The sequence below is a fragment of the Sinocyclocheilus grahami genome, unplaced genomic scaffold (genome assembly GCF_001515645.1).
Source record: "Sinocyclocheilus grahami isolate Dianchi unplaced genomic scaffold, SAMN03320097.WGS_v1.1 scaffold529.1, whole genome shotgun sequence".
Taxonomy (NCBI): domain Eukaryota; kingdom Metazoa; phylum Chordata; class Actinopteri; order Cypriniformes; family Cyprinidae; genus Sinocyclocheilus; species Sinocyclocheilus grahami.
Genome location: NW_015505708.1, coordinates 662,537 through 684,838, shown reverse-complemented (window position 1 = coordinate 684,838; position 22,302 = coordinate 662,537). Strand labels below are relative to the sequence as shown.

The 22,302-nt window shown below is 34.0% G+C and overlaps 1 protein-coding gene and 1 pseudogene across 1 annotated transcript in view; one reads left to right on the top strand and one right to left on the bottom strand.

Annotated features, from left to right (window-relative positions):
- Positions 1-712, top strand: part of LOC107555279 (tumor necrosis factor receptor superfamily member 19-like) — a 45,359-nt gene extending 44,647 nt beyond the window's left edge. Inside the window, exon 10 of the mRNA XM_016238033.1 lies at positions 636-712. Coding sequence (XP_016093519.1) covers positions 636-640 — 5 coding nt within the window. The 3' untranslated portion in view covers positions 641-712. The remainder of the gene's footprint in view (positions 1-635) is intronic.
- The window catches only part of LOC107555272 (mitochondrial intermediate peptidase-like), a 22,240-nt pseudogene continuing 574 nt past the window's right edge, over positions 637-22,302 (bottom strand).

Below are 22,302 nucleotides of genomic sequence, written 5' to 3'. Positions count from 1 at the left end.
ATTGACTTCCACTGTATTTTTGGCTACCAGCAACTGTTTGGATACCAAAATTCTTCAAAATATATTTTTTTATGGTCCACAGAAGAAATGCACATGGGTGTGAGTAAATGATGACAAAATGTGTATTTTTGGGTGAACTCTACCTTTAATCAAGGAAACGAATAAATACATAATCGGAATGAATTCTTAATTTTTGGCCTCTATTTTTTTTTTTACATATGACATGTACAATATATTCCAAAGCTTTGATTCATTTTGACAGAATTTCTGGCACAGCATATTTTGAGACAATATCTGAACGTACACTATTCTCTCCGCAAATAACTAAAACTCAATCAATATGGCTTTTTCTATTATATAGCTTCAGAAGACTTGAAATATAACACACAAGACATATGCTCTACGTTTGTGGTGCTTTTTGTCATTTTTGGAGCTTGAAAGTTCCAGTCCCCATTCACTTCCATTGTAAAAAAAAAAGTGAACTGTCCCTTTAAGAGACCAAGCCAAACCTCACCGTGCCTGTGCTAATTCTCATAAATGAAGAGGCTTCATGAGATATGTTTTAATTTACTTTGACTGATTCAGTGCCAAGCGATTAACAAGTTTGTTCTTGCGCTCTTTTTGTCTCGCTCCAGGATGACCTGCTCTTATCTCAGCTGTTGTTGGTCTTTGAGAGCCACTCTGGAGGTAGAATGAGCAAAGGAAGATCCCACCTCAGATTACATCAGGCCACACACACTAAAAACGTGTGTTTTGCCGTCATTCTCCAGCCGTGTGTGACACTCACTAACAGCAGCCTAAAGAGACTTTATTAATGTGTAAACAAAACCACACAAGACAAAAGATTGCTGTCTTTTGTAAGGAAAGCACTAGATAGTTCTGTACCCCAGCACTGACTACCTGTTGAGGTGGGTTGAAGTTAAGGTTCAGCTGCAGGTATTGGTTGCAGTCGACCTGAATGGTTTGCATTGCTCTTTGCAGTACATTCCAGTTCCATAGATCAAACTGCGCTGCGTGTGTGTGTGTGTGTGAGCTCCAGTGTGTTGAATTGTATATACTGTATGATAGGAAATAGAAGGACAATATTTTTTATAATGTAGATACTCATCTTGTGCCTTCACTCTTGCTTTTTGTAATGATGTATGGTGAACTCATACAAACCTTATGATTTGTGTTGTTCATCAAATTTGTAAATAAAACTTTATAAGCTTTGCTGGAGTATTTAATGAAAATATTAAGTCAATGCACAAATATAATGCCATTATAACAATCATCTGAAAATTATACAAACTGTAATATACAAAGCACTGTATTTTTAGATATAGGAGACCTGAGTAAATTTATATCAACCTTATTTGAGGACATACAATATAATGTTTAATTACTATCCAACAATATTAACCCACTGTTATACCACATATAAACATAATATTACATCTATAAAAATTTTTTTTATATATATATATTTATATATATAATTATATAATTTTTTGTATATAATTTATTTAATAATTATAAAAATTATAAATGGACATTTATACATACATACCCCCCCCCAAAAAAAAAATTCTGTAAAAATATTACTTTTATTTTGTATTATAGTATATTTTTGGTATTATAGTAAAAACAAGTACAATAATATACCAAGAGTTTATTAAATTATTAAACATTATTTTATTTAACCATTCAGTTTAATAATTAAATAACTACATTTAGTGATATTTACATGTAGTACCAACAATATTGTATGATGTATAAATACCTTCATTATGCATTTATGATAATATACCTGTATATATAATATATTTTTTGCAATGATTTTGGGTGTCGAAAAGCAAACAAATAGAACACATATACATTGTATTTCTGTATATTAGAACACATATACATTATATTTTGGAGTTCTGATGTGAAACATGACCTGAACAAGTTTAAAAAAATATATATTATTTACTAGCATATATCCCACAAAGCACTGTTGTGAGACCGTTCAGTTTTGGTTCATAAATTAATTTCTTTCTCTGAACATGAATACTGATCGTTCAGCCAGTTGTAAAGACTGATTACCGTGAGGAAGATAAAGTTATACTGCTATAAAAAATCCTTCAGCCCTCCGAGTCCATGATGAAGGTTTCAAAGTCAGGGTCCAGATCAGACACGAGGGCGTTGACAAAGTCCTCGATGGAGGGTCTTTTCTGCAACATGCCTGGACATGAAACATGAGGGGCAAATTCCAGTTACACACACTCTCTCAAGCTTTACCAGGATGATATTCCTGTGATAATTACTTGTTTAGGTAAATGTTTTCCATATACTTTGCATCAAACAATGTTCAAAGAAACGCTGTAAATCTAAGCAACATTTACACTGGCAGAGAAGCAGCATCTAAAAGGGCAGATGTTTTATCTTCCCAACACTACATTATAATATGACAATATCATCTTCCACAGGTTGACACATAACTGCTGCTGCCCAGGTCAGTGAACACAGTGCAGCCAAGATCAATGTGCATCGTCCTGCTAAACTGTGCGCACTTGATTTACAATTCCTCTCTGCTGGTGCTTTGAAGTCTGCTCATTTCCCCTTGTAGAGCTGCCAATGTAAATAGGTCCTCCTCCCTTCCCCCTCTTTCCTGCACAGGTCACCTCTAAAACACACACACACACCCACACACACACACACACACACACACACACACACACAGAGGAGGCCAAGTCCACACAGCAACAGGCTGCACTAAAATCTCATGCAACTTTGACCCACAAACCCTGCTATATACATCTTTCCAAAGTAATAGATAATAAAATGAAACAAATTTAACAAGATATGTATAATTAGAAGTGTACATGTTTGCTTTTACAATGATTTGATTGTGATTCTGTACTAAATGATGAGATGAAAATCTGAAATCTGGTCACAATCACAATATGGCCTTATTTGATTAAATGTTCTCCCTCTGATTCATAATTATATATACACCGGATGTAGATTTGTACAGAGACCCTGAAGGAACATGGTGATAGAAAAAATAAGTACTGCATTCCTACAAGAAACTTGTAAAAGAAACTATCGCAAAATTATTGCATTCCCTTGAGAAAATGTTTTGCATTTTCATTCAAATTGCAAAGCATTTTCATTCTTTCGCAAAAAAGTATTGAGAAACTTTGCGTTCACTCGCAAAACATTTTCATTCTTTCACAAAAGTATTGAGAAACTTTATGTTCGCTCGCAAAACATTTTCATTCTTTCGCAAAAGTATTGAGAAACTTTAAGTTCGCTCGCAAAACATTTTCATTCTTTCTCAAAAGTATTGAGAAACTTTGCGTTTGCTCGCAAAACATTTTCATTCTTTCGCAAAAGTATTGAGAAACTTTGCGTTCGCTCGCAAAACATTTTCGTTCTTTCGCAAAAGTATTGAGAAACTTTGCGTTTGCTCGCAAAACATTTTCATTCTTTCGCAAAAGTATTGAGAAACTTTGCGTTCGCTCGCAAAACATTTTCGTTCTTTCGCAAAAGTATTGATCAGAAAAGTATTGAGAAACTTTGCGTTCGCTCGCAAAACATTTTAATTCTTTCGCGAAAGTATTAACTTAATATTCTCTTGCAAAATATTTGCTTTATCTTGCAAAACTACTGAGTTCCCAAGATACTTTGTGTATTCTCACAAAACGTGTATTATCTTGCAAAAATTTTGCATTTCCTGAGCAACTTTGCATTCTCTCGCAAAAGTACTGCGCTCTTCCAAGAATGTTCGCATTCATTTGTAAATCATTTTTATTCTTTCGCAAAAGTATTGCATTCCCCTGGGAAACTTCACATTATCTTGCAAAACATTTGCATTACCTTGCAAAGTATTGCATTCCCGAGAAACTCTACGTTCACTCACAAAACATTTGCACGCTCTCAAAACTATGGTGTCCCCCCGAGAAACTTTGCATTCTTTTGCAAAATGTGCATTATCTTGCAAAAGTATTGCATTCCTCCAAGAAACTTTGCATTCTCTCTGAAAACATATGAATTATCTTGCTAAAGTTTTGGGTTCCCCCAAGAAATTTTGCGTTCTCACATAAAACGTTTGCATTATCTCGTAAAAAAGTATTGTGTCCCCCCAAGAAACTTTGCATTCTCTCACAAAAGCACTGAATTTAACAGTTTTGTGAGTGAACAGTTTCTTGGAGGAGTGCAAAAGTTTTGCGAGACAACGCAAAAGCATTGAAATATAATTTTTCATCCTGTCTCATGTCCCCTTATGGGCTCTGTAGATTTGGGATCTGGATTTGTTCGATTTTTAAGCACAATCTGCCAAATAGCCACCAGGAGGTTCCTGACCTACTTGACATGACTTGGGCATGACACATATGGAGAGACTAGCATTAAAAGCTACTGCTTATATAATCACCTGTCTGACTTCGACCTCTGGCATTACGTCGGTAAAAGTAAGCATTACCTCCAGCTGTACACCTTACTGTACTCATGGTTTTTGTTTTTTTTAAGATGAATGCTACAGCCACAGATTTTGTTCAGAGAGCTGAAGATGTAAGCCGGACTATTGCTTTAATCTCTGAGTGGATCACACGAGGACTAAACGTCTCCAGCTTCAATAGCACTTTCTATAATGATGCCAATTTCCTGAGCTCACTCTAGAGGGGATTCAGAGTAAAACCCAATCCAGACTCACATTTTTTCCCTTTTCTAAAACCAAAAATACATAAATTAAGCCCATATCAAGGGAGAATAAAGCTATCAGATAAATGTTCAGGAATGAGTTTTACATTTCTGATGTTAAAGAGTTACTACATTATTACATATTGAGGACTACATTATTGTTTCCTTTGATCTCTGGAATGATCTAGATCATTTGGAGCAATTAAAATGTGTCAGTGGTTTTGTGCCAGAACTAGCTATTTGAGTTTTTGAATGTCTTATAATGCTTACTTCATGTAAATGCCCTTTTTTATTATTATTATAATTTTTGCTAAATTTGGCCTTTTTGTAATAGTTATATATGTATAATTTATAATTTTATTTATTTATTTAGACAGAGTATTATTAAAATTATGTATATATACAAACACAATTTTATAATACTTAATTTTCAAAAAAAATTCTAAACAAATACACATAGAATACCACTCAATCTTACCTATCCCCTACGTTTTATTATTTTTTTTACATTTTATTTGCACAAGATTTTAAATGCATTATAAATATAATTGTATGATACTCAATACTCAAATAGTCCATTAAAAATTGTCTAAATAAATAAAAGTATATAAATAAAATCACAAGTTCTTAATCTTACCAAACCAAAACTTTTGAACAATACCATATAAAAATATTACATACACACTGTGCAATGTTAAAAAAAGTTAATAATAATAAATAAATTATTAAAAAATACAAATAAAAATGCATTATATATAATATAAATAAAAAACTCCAAAAATATAAATACATTTTAAGTGGAAAAAGATACATATGATCAAAGGTCTTATAACAAACAATCCCACTACTAAAGTTTAACCCTAACGCTGAGGAATAATTAATCTTTTTTATGTGGGAACATGATTAAACGATTGAAAGGATCAAACATTTGCGAGGAAGGATGGACTAAAGTCACCATATTTATCAGTGCAGGTGCACAGTGTGTGTTTTATTACGAATCAAAGGGACTTTCTAGTTCAAGGTGTCCTGAACAACCCAGCTGTGTGTGCTTTGAAATGGAGGTCAACCACAGAACGAATGTCCGACATGCCTTTTCAAACAGCTTCCCTTCACAGAGAGCTTCATTTATCTGAGGAGAACAAGAGGATGAGGAGGCTCTCTGCGATTGGTCAGAAGAGCTCCTTACTGGGATTGGAGGATGATGAAACTAAAGACATATCAAAGTGAGGCAGACTCATCTCTCCTCAATTAATCCCCGTTTAAACACCGTTCTTTGGCTCCTGTGCCGCGCACCACACCTTGAGCTTGTGCAGTTACGTGGGCACACAGACATGGTGGAACATGACTCAGGTAGCACTGGTTTGGGTTTCATGTGAAACAGGACAGGGTTATCAAGAGGACAAACAAGGCCTTGACATAAGACACTATATGAAGTGTTGTGCCACCGAATCGAGTTCAGGGTTTCATTATGTGCTCCTAAAACTCCACAGACTGAGATCCAGTGGTCCTGGTCTCTATGAACACTGCTTAGACTCAGGTTGAGCAATGTTTCAAGACTAAGAAGATAATTACAGCTTCCCTCCCAGCAGATGAAGAGATTTTCTGGTTACTCCACGGCTTTGACGTGCGCTTGCGTTTGTAACTATTTGAAACATGTCACGAGTTGAAAGCAATAAGCTCATGATCTACCTGAAGGCTGAAATTACTTCATCATCGACTCTGTAATTAAAACTGGAGGTCTCAAAGCTTTGAGAAAAAAATTTAAAGGAAGCTCAAGTTTAAAGGATTATGCCACTGTGCACATGAATCATGTGCTTTGAGGTCTGTTCAACTATGAAAATTTAGGGAAAAAGTAGCTATTTAAATCAAATTATTTATAATATAGCTTATATCACAGACTTTTTTCTCAATATTCTGAGTTTGCATCTCACAATTTATTTTTATTAGTATGTTATGAGGATATTAATTTGTATGGAAGCATATATTGTTTTAGAAAAATATAAAAATAACAATAAAAGTAATTGCGACTTTAATTTCACAATTCTGACTCTTTTTTTCTTGCAATTGCGAGTTGCAATTCTGAGTTTATAAATCAAGAGTTTTTTTCCTCAGAGCTGCAAGAGAAAAAGTCAGGATTGTGAGGTAAGTACTTTGTTCATTTGTTTATTCTATGGCAAAAATAAGTTTCCCTAAATTTGAGTAAAAAGTTGAAAAATAAACATATTTCGACATATATCATGTAAACATATATCATTTTAAACATATGTTCTGAAGCATGATTTGAGATGATTATATCTGACTGTTTGTAAAAACAGTTTAAATAGCTAAAGACACAAATTATTCCATATATTCCAAAATATTCCATTGACAAAAAGTTTATTTTTTTTGTATTTGCTCAAAAATACAGCAAAAATAGTAATATTGTGAAATATTACTACAATTTAAAATAATAGTTTTCCATGTAATATATTTTAAAAGGTTTAATACATTTTCAAAAGCTATTAATTTAGTGTTTAGTATCACATGGACCTTCAGAAATCATTCTTATATGCTGGAAATAATTTTGGATTGAGACTTTTGAACCTAACTATAATGTATTATTATATAATGCTATTATTTAATCCATTAAATAAAATAGTGAGTGATATATGTGTTTGTTTGTTTTTGTAAACTTACTTTTTAAGAAATGTATAAAGTTAGAAAAGCTCCCATTCATTTGCACTGAAAGAATGCTTAGCATTCAAACCTCCACAGCAGTGATGTCACTGTAAAATTTGCATACTGCGTTATCTTGCCTTCCTTGCATATTTTTAACAATCTATAGCCACCTTTACACCATATTATGTCAACGTGTTGATTCTTGAGTGCAGCTGACTGAAAACAAGAATATTCTTATTAAAAAACTATTCTTTTTTCCCCCTTCAACCACTGATAATCCAGTGTTTGTAATGTTATTTATAAGATCTGCCTTTCTTTGTGATAGATTATTGGTGAATATATGAATGCTATTTCACTGAAACCCCATTAAGGAATGTTTAAAACTAAGGTGAACTTGCCCCTCCTGTGATCCTGAATCTAAAACTCATGCGTGTCACCATCTGTGTGCTACAGTGCTAAAACACATCCCAGCCCAGGTGCTCGAGTCTGTATTGTTCTTTCAGTCTGTCCTTCGGCACTAAAATAGAGGTCCCTGGGAAAGCTGAGGGCCATGAAAGACGCCTCTGTGCCACTCATGGCTGGAGAACACAGGGCTTCAGTCCGTCACTTTCCTCTCTCTGCTATGCCATCTAATCCAGCCTGGACTTTTCAGCACCAGAGGCCTGGGATCCGGCCAGCTCAGAGCGAGGAGCCTGGCAGATAAAAACGGCCTAAGCTACAGGCCTACAGTCTCTAGGGTGGCTCTTGTTCCACTGTGATCGGCACAGAGGAGGGGGCATGGGGTGTGCTGAGGAGAACCCCTCTGAACCGGAAAGTTAACAGTGGAAAATGCATGTAGCTAAGGAATCAGAGAATAAGGAAGGGAAGACACTAATGTGTTCTTTTTTCTTTATGGTCAATAACTTAATTAACAGCAGATATATTAATTGTATTATTTTAAGTTAAAATTAAAAATTAAAAAGAAAAAAGGTAAAAAAAAAAAAAAAAAGATAATTCAAAAAGTAAACAAAACAAAATAAAATATATTTTTATTACTTGGAAACTCATAATTATTGTAATTCCAACCTGATGTGAATGTATTTCAATAAGTAAAATCACATGCTTAAAATGAAATTATAATGATATGGTAATAAATCTACTAATGTAGAAATTTCAGTTAATAGCAATATGTGAAAATATTACTATTATCATTATTTTTAATATGGTCAATAACTGAATTAACAGCAGATATTATAATTTTATCATTTTATATTCAAATTAAAAAGGTAAATTAAAAAAAGTTAATTAAAAAAGTAAATAAAAATAAATAACAAAATAACAAAACAAAACAAAAACATTTTTTTTTTTATTACTTGGAAACTTATAATTATAAGTTAGAAGAATGTGTTTCAATAAGTAAAATCACATGCTTAAAATGTGAGCATTACCGGACATGTCACCCATTGAGCGTGTTTGGGATGCTCTGGATCGGCGTATACGACGTGAAGTCACGTTGTTTATATATATATATATATATATATATATATATATATATATATATATATATATATATATATATATGAACTGATATGATATGATTGGAATGATAATGATATGGTAATACATCTACTTATGTAGAAATTTCAAGTTGATACTAATATGTAAAAATGATTATTATCAATATTATTTTTAATATGGTTTAATAACTGAATTACCGTATTGACCCGAATATAAGACGATGTTTGTTATTTTTGAAAATACATCTGAAAAAACGCGGTCGTCTTATATTCAGGGTCTAGACTTTAACATGTCAATAATACACCCACAACAATAGGTGGCGCCAAATACGCATAAAACGAGTGTGCCATGAAATACGTAATGTAATGTGTAAAGATCGCGAGTAAACACAAAAGAAAAAGAAAAGCTTACAGCTGCATGAGTCGTGACTGTCACGTTAGCCTGATGGGACCAAACTCCCTTTGTGATTTTAAAACATAAGACAGTACCTAGATTTGAAGTTTACAGTAAGATTTAACTTCTACTGTTAATAATATTTTGGTAGGCTACTATTAGATGGATAGCCTAAATGTCCTAATTCAGATGGGCTACCTGTTTTGTTTTTTTAATGGTATATCAAAAAGTGTATATTTCTTTAAATGTGATTGTTGGTACATTTTACCAGTTTTTACCATACTTTCAAAACAAAAATTAAAATAGGAAAAATATGCAATATGAAAATAATTGAAGACAAAATGTGTTTTACTGAGAAAAAACAAGATTTGGTTTTTAAAAAGCCTTTTTCCAAAAGATATATCTGGAAAAAGGGGGGTCGTCTTATATTCGGGCCAATACGGTAATAGCAGATATTATAATTGTATCATTTTATATATATAAAAAAATAAAATAAAATGAAAAAGGTAAATAAAAAAGCAAATAAAAATAAATAAATAATAAAATACAATAAAATAAAATGTTTTTTTTAAAAATTATTATTACTTAGAAGCTCATAATTATCATAATTTCAACCTGATGTGAATGCGTTTCAAAAAGTAAACTCACATGTTTAAAATTATATGATAATTAAGGGTGCTCCGATCAGGATTTTTGAGGCTGATCACCGATCGTCGATCACAGAAAGCCGTATCTGCCGATACCGATCACCGATACCGATCTTTTTCAAGCCTTCTTTTTATCATGTATAATTATTTATAGTAATACTCCAATCAAGATTTTTAAACATTTATTCAGGGCCTGAGTTTCAATTTTGAAAATGGAGGGATTTCCCTCTTATAGGTGACTCTTGTGAGAGGGGGGAGCATTTTTTTGAGATTTTTCAAAAATATATATTTATCTCACCTAAACGTTCGATCATGCAGTACATTTTTGTTTTTACACTCATGCAACTGTTGCACAATAGCTTACACAGCACAACACAGTTTCTCAGTGGCAAAACATTTAAACTACTTTTCTTACATTATCACAAACATTCTAAATTAAAACTTACCATTGACAGAAACACTCAGCTCTACTGCCTTTTCTTTTGCTTTTAAATCTTCATTACAAGCAATCATGCGGTTCACAAAGGACTTTGTTTTCCTACCTCCACGAGTGCCATCTATCATTGCCTTGTTTATCTAAAAGTGCTCTTTTAAAAGTGCATGAGTGCACGGTCTCCAGAAGAGCGCGTGAGGGCTGAGTGGTTAAACACTGGCAAGAATTAGAAAGAAATGCAATTCATAAACTTTAGTGACAATACGACACTGCCTTGATTGTGCAAGTGACAATTTCTGTTTCAACTGTGCAGCGTGCAGCTAGCTTATAGTCTATCTATCTATCTATCTATCTATCTATCTATCTATCTATCTATCTATCTTTTTTTGCAATACCAGGGCTGGGAAATTTTTCATTCGGAGATCATCTTCACTTACCCAATAATAATCTATTCTTATTTTCTATAATTGCTGTGATATAAATAGCCTCTTGGCAATTGTTTATTGCAGGTTAATACATTCTGACATTACTGGGGAAGTTTTTTGTAATAACATGCACTGATGAATCATTCGGTATAACAACAGGAACATGTACTCAGAAAGCAAAGAAGGCCAATCTGGACTCTTTTTGTTGACTCTTTAAGGGACAAAGAAATGGCAGTGACTGAACTGAGACCTTGTTCATTCTCTCAAGCGCAGACTTCTTTTCTTACCTTCCACCATCAGCTCGGCTCCTTTCTTCCCCCATTAGCCAGCATCTCTCTACGGTAACGCTCTCCGGTTTCCCTGCAACAACGTGAGCAGACGGAGGTTTACTGTACACTACCAGCATCGTTCCCACAATCTAAGCCCATAAACCCTCATGTTCCCTCTCTACCTGCTTGACATGTCCAAAACTGTCCAAACAAAAGAAAGTGCTAAAGAACAAAACCACAGCAGAGTAGTTAAGATATCCTGGTATTTTTAAAGACCCCATTAAATGAAAACAGGAGTTTTGTGGTTTTCAGTCTGTGCCTGTTAGCTTCGAGGACTTCTTTATGTTAGACCACTTTTAGCAGACACACACATTTAAACTGTACAGTTTATCTGTTCTGGGTGAAAATAAACAAATATATCAAGTAATTTAATTCTGTATGGCATACCCAAATCATTCATTAGATGAATGAACAAACTGGCATAAAACTTGAATTATTTTATTAAGTTTGGTCTCTTTTTAAAGAAGACATTTGGCAGATTATTGCTGAAGTGAAAAAAGTGAAACTAAACTTAAGAACTGAGAAAGAAGAAACTTAAAAACGGAAAAAAAGTTATGGAAGTTTAAGTTTATATTATGAAAATGCCCCAAAGTACTATTTTTAAAATGTATATGAAATATACTGTATATTTTCCAAAGCATATTTTTTACTCTAAAACTTCAATAAAATCAAAGCCATAAATCTCAAGTTATGCTCCAAATTTGAAGCTGAGATCTCCAAAAATTAGCTTTCAGTAAGATTTTGTTTAAATGCAGTACCAAACGTTTCCACTTGATGAAATTTGCTTTCCATTCATTTCAATGTGGTCATGTTTGACTGTGAACAGTACAAGCACGTTACAAAGCTATGTTAAAAGCACATCTTTTAAAGACTAATGAGGAGTTGTTGTGATGCAGGTTTATTTACTTTAAATCGTGTCCATGTTGTTATGTGATTTGTGTTTTTTTTTATTTTTTTTTACATATTTTATTGTGATATTGTGAAGCACTTTGGGCAACTTGGTGTTGTATTAAACTGTGCTATATAAATAAACAAGAACAGTACAAGCATAACTATTTTTTCTGGACCATTTATCCTTTTCAAATCATGTCCATGATTTTGTGTGTGTGTGTGTGTGTGTGTGTGTTTGTGTGTGTGTGTTCACATAGCAAGTGCTGAAAACTTTGCCCAAGTTTCATACCATTCCAAAGAAGTAAACAACAACAACAACAAAAAGTTAAATTGTTTTGGTAAAAAATGACCGAACAACTCCAGAGGGTAAGGAGTGTAGAAACTTTAGGGAAAAACTGATGCATGTCTTTCACAAACCTGTTGAGAGGGTGTTTATAAAAAAAACACTGCTTCCACACCATGGAGGCCACCGCCCATGACATCAGGTACGAGTAGTACTTCGCCCCATAGCCGGCAAGATGACTGAACCTCAGCTGCCAGGCCTGCAGAGACAGGTGCAGGTGAACTAATCACAAGCTGCCGTAGGAATATTCCTGTTATATCTCTGTAAACGCCTGCCAAGTTATTTTCTAAACTGGAAACATGCTGATGCTAACAACATTCAATATCTCAGCTGAAACTGTGACCCAATTAAATGGAAGAGTCAAGTTATTGCCACACAATGCCTTCGGGATCATATTCATCACTAAATATTTACATTCCCAGAGCACAAATGGTGCAAAGCCTATTCCCATGGCTACTTTACTCTGAGCTAAATGAAATGGAGTGGTAATGTTTTGGGTGGGTGCAAGTTGGGAAGTATTTTGCCATTAAAACACAGGCTAGACTTGTGTTGAAAGAGCTCAGTAGTTCAAACACATCGCTGAGGAATGGAGACGTGCTTAGACACCCACTGTTACCATTATCCCTGCAGGAATTGAATCGAGTACACTACGCTTGATATGACAGTAAATAGGGGCAACAAACCTGTTGGTATATGATAATATCAGTTTATAGCTACTGCTAATCTAATTGGGTGTCTGGGTTCATAAAGTCAGCAAGTAAGATGGTCGGAGTGTGACTGGTTTTGGATATACTGAACAAAGAAAGACATTCTTCATCACTGTCATTACAGGTGTGATGAAGCCACTGAATGTTAAGTGGATGCCATTCAAATCTACAGTACCTTTAACAGTAGTTTCTGTTCTGTGGATCTCACATGCTATCTTGACACAGCCCAAGTGCTCATGCAGGACACGCATACCTGAATTTGACTAAATTTAAGGCAATCTCAAACCCCCACCCCCTAAAATCATGTGACTCTCTACCGTATCTGATGAATAAAACACAAAACACACAAGTATAAACATTTACATTTTCATATCAATGTTATTTTAATAACCCCGCCCCCCGCCCCCCCAAAACAAAACCAAAACAAAAAGCAAAACACAACAAATCTAAAAACTAAACCAGCAAACAAATCAAACTAAGAAACAAAACAAACAAACAAAACTAAAAAGCAAAACAACCCAAACAACAATTAACAAATTAAACCAAATTAAGAAACAAAAAATCAAACCAGCCAAGTAACAGACCAAACAAAACAGTACCAAACGAACAAAACAAATAAACCAACAAAACATTAAACAAAAACTATACAAGAAACAAACAAATCAACAATAACAACAACAACAATAAAAAAGAAACAAACAAACAAAACAGAAAGCAAACCAAGAAACAAAATAACGAACCAAAAAGCAAGAAACAAATCAAAACAACAGAATATTGAGGAAATAAAACAGCACAACAAGAAACAAACACAAAAGACAAAGAAAGAAACAAAGCAAGAAACAAACAAAAATAATCAAGGTAACGAATCAAACCAAATCAAGAAACAAACAAAGTAACAAAACAAACAAAAATAAACCAAACAGACAAAACAAATAAACCAACAAAAACAACAAAGCATGAAACAAACAAAACAAAAAACCAACCAACAAACAACATACCAACAAAAACAACAAAGCATGAAACAACAAGAAATAAACAAGGCAAGAAAGACAAATCAAGAAACTAAGAAAGCAAGAAACAAACAAACCAAACCAAGAATCCAAACAAACACTAAAAAGGAAAACCAATCAAGGTAACAAATCAAACCAAATCACAAAAAAACTAAGTAAAAACAAACAAACAAACAAACAAAAACAACAAAGCAAAAAAAAACAAAACAAAGACTAAGCAAGCCAAAAAACAAACAAAACAATAAACCAAGAAACAAACAAAACAAAGCTCAATTAGTTGGTTATATACCATTGAGGACATTTGCTCCTCTCGCAGGGCATGGGGCAACCTTCTCCACTGTTCCATTGTAAGTGCAAGTGAATTTTACAGATACATGTGTTACATATCTATGTACGTTTGTAGGTACCTTATAAAAGCATTGCTATCATGCTACAGGATATAAAGGACTCGGCAAAGATATCTGGCTCTAATGATAACTAAGGGACATGCTGGACAGTCTGCTCTGATGCAGAATGTGTGCGTTAAGTGTTCCTCTGCAAAGTTGTTGAAGAGCCAGGGTTGTTTAAACAGCACTATGAGAGACACATTGGTTGGAGAAGGTGAAACTGCTGTATAATACAGAGTTAAGCCCCAGAGTATCAGCAAGACATAACCCATATGGCCCCTAATGACTTCAGTAAGCTCAAATGCACTCCTGTAGGGACGCAACATCTGAAAGATAAACATTAGCAAAGCAGAGCAGCTACTTGACTATCAACACTCATATAAAAAAATGTATTCGGTTATGGAAATATTTTCCCTGCAGATGGGTCCTGTCAGGCTGCTGGCCATAAGATACTTTAAGTGTACGTTTATAAGTATTTCACATTCACAGAACTTTACATAAAGGCCTTAAACGAATACATCTAACATGGTATTACCATGCTTTTTGGACTTGCTCTTCGCATCCCATTGTGTGTCTCAGCAGCCAGAGGAATGTGCAAATGTTCCCAAATATTAGCAATAGGACAAGAACTTACATCTGGCCCATGTTTCTAACAGCTGACATTATCTTCCAGAACACTATTAATGCCCTAGTAAAACGAATCAATCAACAAAAGTCAAACAACTGTAAATTCAGCTCTCTCTGTGAATCATTAACCATCTCCATCAATGGCTGCAGTCTTTATTAGTGGTCAAGCATCACTATTATTACTCATATTAGGGGTAGTGAGTTGAACAAACTCCAGTGCCTGTGCCATTTGTGGTAAGACATAAATGACAAACACCTCAAATTGCAGAAGGATGCTATTTTTGTAAAGCAACAAGACTTCCCCCAGGTGGATGATAAAATAGGCAAAATGTATACTTTATTTTTATTTTTAGCTTTATATTAATCAAAAAATCCTGAAAAAAACTCTTCAACACTGTTAAAAAAAATAAGAATGTTTCTTCCGCAGCCAATCAGCATATTAGAATGATTTCTGAACGACCATGTGACTCTGAAGACTGGAGTAATGATGTGGAGTAATGAAAATTCAGCTTTGTATCACAGGAGTAAATTACAAAATATGTTAAAATATAAAACAGTAATTTTTATTTGTATAATTATTTCACAATATTACAGTTTGTACTGTATTTGATTAAATAACTGCAGCCTTGGTGAGCGCAAGAGACTTATGAACTGTTAAAGGGGTCATGAACTGCCTTAGTTTTTATTTTTTATTTTTGTACTGTTCTCTGAGGTCCACTTATAATGCTTTTTACATAAAAAAACATCAACATTTTAGAAGTAAGTAAGCTATTTTCTGTCCTGTTTTTAACCCCCCTCATCAGAACGCTCTGTTTGAATAGGTGTGGCGGATTGTAGACTCGGAAGTAAACACCCACTGCTATGATTGGCACTACACTACATGCACGAATTGGTGGGCGGGGTTAAACAGGCAGCTATGTCAAAGCAGGTATTGATCTTCTGCGGAGGCGGTGCTTATCCACACTATTACATCATAGAGTAGAACATTCCAAAAGCTGTCGTTTTGGCAGGCTGGCTTCAATATAAACTGTTTTAAGACTAACCACAAAGTTTTGAGTTCTGAAACTTACAGGATGTTTTTATAGTACAATGACCTCAAAAGATCAAAGGGTGTTTTGGTTTCTCAGTTCATGACCCCTTTATAAAAAAAAAACTTACTGACCCCAAACTTTTGAAGGTTAGAGAACACTGGAAGGAGGGATCAATAAAAATGTTTCCACGAAAAAACTCCCAGGTGAAAATATGGTTTTATATCTTTACTGCAACAAAATAATGTGTCAAAACAGCTTTCATTCTTCAACGGAGTTGCATGCGGAGGGTTTTACGGCCATATGTGGGCTGAGGAAAGCTTTCAGTTGTGCTTTAATAGTCACTAAAACATGCATCCTACAGGAACGTAAGACACACACGCATACTATTAGCTGCGTTCCCGTGAGAGGCCGTAAAAACGGATAAAAAGGGGGAAGCTGGGTGATTTAGAGGATGGTAAAGACATTATGGCTGAAGCAATTAAAGAGAGAAGGGAATATTTAGAGTTGGGGGGGAGGCCTGATTCCCAGTGGCTCCACATAATTACAGGCCAGGATGAACGGTTTATGAAGGCCATTCCGAAATAAAATATGTGTTTTAGATCGCTCCATCTCTCAGGCGGCCATCTCTACAGCTGCCGAAGAGCTGAGAAAAGCATTTCAAACTATGTTTTCCCTTCCAAGAAGACCCTGAAAGAAGAGTTTCAAATATTTCCCCCAGGGAGTGCTTCTTCAAAGTATATCTCTGCTTTGTTATTGCAGAAAAGGCCCCCCCGAAAAGGGCCGGAGTGCGGAGAAAAGCATTTTAATCCTTTAACCGTGCAGTGTCTGTGAAAGATGTAGAAAACCACACGGCAGGAAAGGAGCCAAAACTAAACTACCTTGGTGTGTTGATGTGTTTTTGTACTTCAGAAGCGGGATGTTATTAAGGATTAGTCAAGGAACGATTCCCAAACATTCATTAACTTGCGGCAATGGATCACTTCATTTCAGGGCAACAGACCACCTACATATGGGGAGATGTGCTTTTTGTGAAACACTGATGTCTAGGAAGCCTTTAATAACTAGCAAATAATTCAAAGTTATACTTAAGACCATGCATTATGTCTAAGAAAAGATTTCCTATATCTTATACCTTATCTATTTTTGTATGCAATCTAGGACTGCATAGAAAACCTAAAGAGAACCATTTACAGAATCCTTGAGTTTAGAACAAACCATTTATGAATTATGTTGTATTACATATTGTTTATTAGCTTTTTTATTTTGGGAAGACGAAAATATCAGAGCATAGTTTCCCAAAACAATTGTTCCTAACAATATTTATAAATGTTAATTTTGAAAAGTACATAATTATTACCTAAATTGTTAATTAATAAAAAAAATTTACAATCTACATTCAAGCTTCACTGTGAATACTGCTAAAAAAAAAAAATACTATTGGACATCACATCAGTTATAGGCGCTTATTGAAAATATTATCAATATCAGCTAAATTTTCTATATCAATGCATACTTAAGGTACGGCCCTGCAAATTTAATACATCATTTCTGAATAAATGTAATAATTAAAAAAAAAAAAAAATCTTACTGATCCCAACTTTTGAACAGCACTGCAGCTTATTTTAGAATATTTTTTTTTTTGGACGCACGGAAATGAATCTGTCTCGTGCTTTTCTCAGATCTCTTACCTTTCTGCACGTATCACACCACTGAAATATGGTCCCATGGCATTAGCTCCTACAGAGAAAGATTTAATTCTGGTTAATTCTAGAGCAATGGACTATATCTCACTTAAACTTGCAGGTATTAGAAAGTTTCTAACATTTTTCAAAAAGATACAATAATCAGATGATATGAAAATCCAAATATCATAGATAATTAAGTCCTTACAGGATTTCTGGGGTTGAGTTTTGTCTTCATTTCCCTCATCATTTCAAAATCCTTCTGCATCCTAAAGAAATATCTGTTCATATATTATATAACATACATTAACATTGCAATTTATATTATAAAATATGCATACTATACAAGCATCATACTTCATATACACACACACACACACACACACACACACACACAATTATCAATCCAAATATACATATAAATATCATAATCATAAATATAAATATCAATCCAGTTTCTCTATTACTGCCACCATGGCACATATAATGTAGTTGACAGTGACACCTAGTGGCATCTGCTAGAATAAGATTCTGACAATAGTGCAGGAGGTTAATTAATTTTACCTCTTCTTAAAAAAACCTTTTAACTTTTGCACATATATTCATTAGTATGTACCGGCGGCTTAAAGCAATTGACACAATATTGAAGAGGGAAAAGTCAACCTGTCTGAGAGCTTGTCTGTGATCTGCTGTAAAAAACTGCCTCTGTGAAGAAACAGATAACATAATATAATATAATATAATATAATATAATATAATATAATATAATATAATATAATATAATATAATATAATATAATATAATATAATATAATATAATATAATATAATATAATATAATATAATATAATATAATATAATATAATATAATATAATATAATATAATATAATATAATATAATATAATATAATATAATATAATATAATACATTATTTATACGATATTAAATAATTGATATTCTTGCAGTTCTGTTTGGTGTAGCTAGTGGTACAAAAACAATACATTTCAAGTTTAAAGGTTGAAAATGAAAATGAGTAAACTTAAAAAAATAAAAAATGAGAGACTCAGAAACATAAAGTCTACCTGGGCTTTTGGCCATGGTTCCTTTTAAAGCTCTATGTGCGTAAGATTCATAACCAACCAAGCGAGCCAGTTTCTACAGGACAGCAGTTCCTCAAGTATGTGCATCCCATTTGCATTCGGGCAAAGGAAAACTTTGTACGCAACTTCCCTGACCTGAAAAATATGTGCATATACCAAAAACACTAGTTACTCCACAATAAAGCAACCTAAAAATGTACATCAATCTTAAACAGTAACTAAACAGTAAAAATTAAACAGTTTCTACTTATTAAGCAAAGTGATTTACCAGATCATCAGGCGCATCTGCATTCAGGCCTCCGATCTGAACGTATTTCCCTTCTTTAGTGAAGTGCAGGTGAATGTGTTCAGGAAGAGCTCTCTTCTCTATTCTGTTGGGCATGTGGCAGCTCATGAGAAACTGACTGCTCAGATCCAGCAGCTTCACATTCAAGTTCACAGCCTCTTTCCTCTGTGAAAAAGAAACATAATCCATGAGATGCATAGCTGTGTCTTACACTGAAATCAGTCAAAAAACAATAATAAAAAAGAAAAACAATAAAAATTGTTTAAAATAAAAAATGTAGACCTTTTTTTTAAATCCAGATGGATTCCACTTATCTCGAAGTCAAATATAAAAAGTTCAGCCACTCTTCTGCATGAATAAAACAAAATAGTTCAATATTAAAAAAATAAAATAAATAAAATGCAGCTTTTAAGGTTATATAATATGCCAGCGTTTAGATCTTATATTCAAGCAATAACAAATAAATAAATGGCATGGAATGGCATAGTTACTGTTCCTGTAGCACATCATCTGCATCAATATCATGGCTAATTTATATATTCAAATACAATTGAAGGTCTGATTTATACCTTGTTTCTGGGTCTAGTTTGTCTCTTTGTTATCAAGCAGGTCCTTCAAGCTCATACACAATTCAACATTGGTATTGAGCCTGTAGGACAGATTGAAAACCATAAAGATCTCAGAAAAAAAAGAAAGAAAAATAAGTGGATATAAATTCAAGTCCTTTCTGCAGCTTCTCTGTATGATGGGTCTGGATGTGCCACTTTAATAAAGTCTGCCTACAAAAACAAAACAAAGAGAAATTATAAACACATTATATAAATATTATATATAAAAATGAAAATATAAAAAGAAGGATATTTGATGTGTTTTATGATTTATTACATTACATTTTTACTCACAAAACCGGTCAAAAGTTTAAAATCATTAAGATTTTATTAATGTTTTTGAAAGAAGTCTCTTATATGCTTACCAAGGCTGGATTTATTGATTCAAACACAGTAAAACAATAATATTAATGTTAAAATAACAGTTTGCTATTTTAATATATTTTAAAATGTAATTCGTCAGTGTCACTGTCACGCATCCGGTCCATGAACTTCCGTCTGCTTACCATCAGAGGTCACCCTTTCCATTACATTGACTCTCGCACAACACCTACTGTTGCTTATCATCCCGGACTACATATCCCATCATTCATTGCACTGATTGCACTCAGCACTGATTGCACACAGCTGTTTCACATCACTCACTCATTATATAACACTCACTCAAACTACCATTCACTGCCGAGTATTGCTTAGCCTGTTAGTTTTCCTAGTTCCTGCTATCCTTCCTGTGTTTCCTTGTTTTGCCTTGCCTTGTCGGTTTTCTCAGTTCTGATCTTTGCCTGTCTCCCTGGATTTATCCCTCTAGTCTCACCCCTGTGATTCTGTCTGCCGATCGTCGACCGACGCTAGCCCTAGGACTATTCTTGTGTTTTGCCCGCCATATACCTGTTTGCCTTTGTTCGACCCTGTCTGTTATGACCACGTCTCTGTCTTCTGTTCAGAATAAAGCTTGCACATGGATCCACACGTCTCATGTCTTGTCAGCCCCGTAACAGACACATGATCATTCAGAAATCATTCTAATATGATTTAGTGCTCAAGAAACATTTTTTGTCAATGCTGAAATACACTACCAAATCAAATATATTATTTCATTTTATTAAACACATTATTGCTTTATTAAGCAAGGTTAAAAATTCTAAATCAAATAAATGTTTTTTATTTGAACTTTCTATATATTAAAGAATGCGGGGAAAAAAAATGTATCATGGTTTCCACAAAAATATTAGACGGCACAACTTTATTCAATTCATCTTTGCCATTACAGGAATAAATATTTTAAAATATATTCAAATAGAAAACAGTTATTTTAAATTGTAATAATAGTTCACAATATTACTGTTTTTATTGTAGTTTTGATCAAATAAATTCAGCCTTGGTGAGCTTAAGAGACAAAATAAATAAATACATACACAGGTGCATCTCAAAACATTTGAATATCATGAGAGTTCATTTTTTTGTAACTTATTTCAAAATGAAACTTTCATATATTCTAGATTCATTACATGTAAAGTAAAACATTTCAAAAGTTTTTTTATTTTAATTTTGATGATTAGAGCTTATAGCTCATGAAAGTCAAAAATCCAGTATCTCAAAATATTAGAATATTTACATTTGAGTTTCATTAAATGACCATCCCTACAGTATAAATTCCAGGTATCTCTTGTTCTTTGAAACCACAATAATGAGGAAGACTGCTGACTTGGCAATGGTCCAGAAGACAATCATTTACACCCTCCATAAAGAGGGTAAGTCACAGAAGGTCATTACTGAAAGGGGTGGCTGTTCACAGAGTGCTGTATCAAAGCATATTAAATGCAAAGTTGACTGGAAGGAAGAAATTGGGTAGGAAAAGGTGCACAAGCAACAGGGATGACCGCAGGCTTGAGAATACTGTCAAACAAAGCTGATCACTTGGGAGAGCTTCACAAGGAGTGGACTGAAGCTGGAGTCAGTGCATCAAGAGTCACCACCCTCAGACGTCTTCAGGAAAAGAGCTACCAAGCCACTTCTGAAACAGAAACAACGTCAGAAGCATCTTACCTGAGCTAAGGAGAAAAAGAACTGGACTGTTGCTCAGAGGACCAAAGTCCTCTTTTTAGATAAAAGTAAATTTTGCATTTCATTTGGACATGAAGTTCTGGAGTTTGGAGAAAGACTGGAGAGGCACAGAATCCAAGCTGCTTGAAGTCCAGTGTGAAGTTTCTGAAGTCAGTGATGTTGGTCCATTGTGTTTTATCAAGTCCAAAGTCAATGCAGCAGTCTACCAGGAGATTTTTGAGCACTTTATGCTTCCATCTGCTGACAAGCTTTATGGACAGGACTTAGCACCTGCCCACAGTGCCAAAACCACTTCCAAGTGGTTTGCTGACCATGGAAATACCGCGTTTGACTGGCCAGCAGTGCCACAGAGTCCCGACCAAGTATTGAGTGCATAAATTAACATACTTTAAATAACTTGAACTTTTCTGTTTTGCAAATCTTTTTTTTTTTTTGATCTTAGGAAATCTTCTAATATTTTGAGATACTGTATTTTTTACTTTCATGAGCTGTAAGCTCTAATCATCAAAATTAAAACAAAA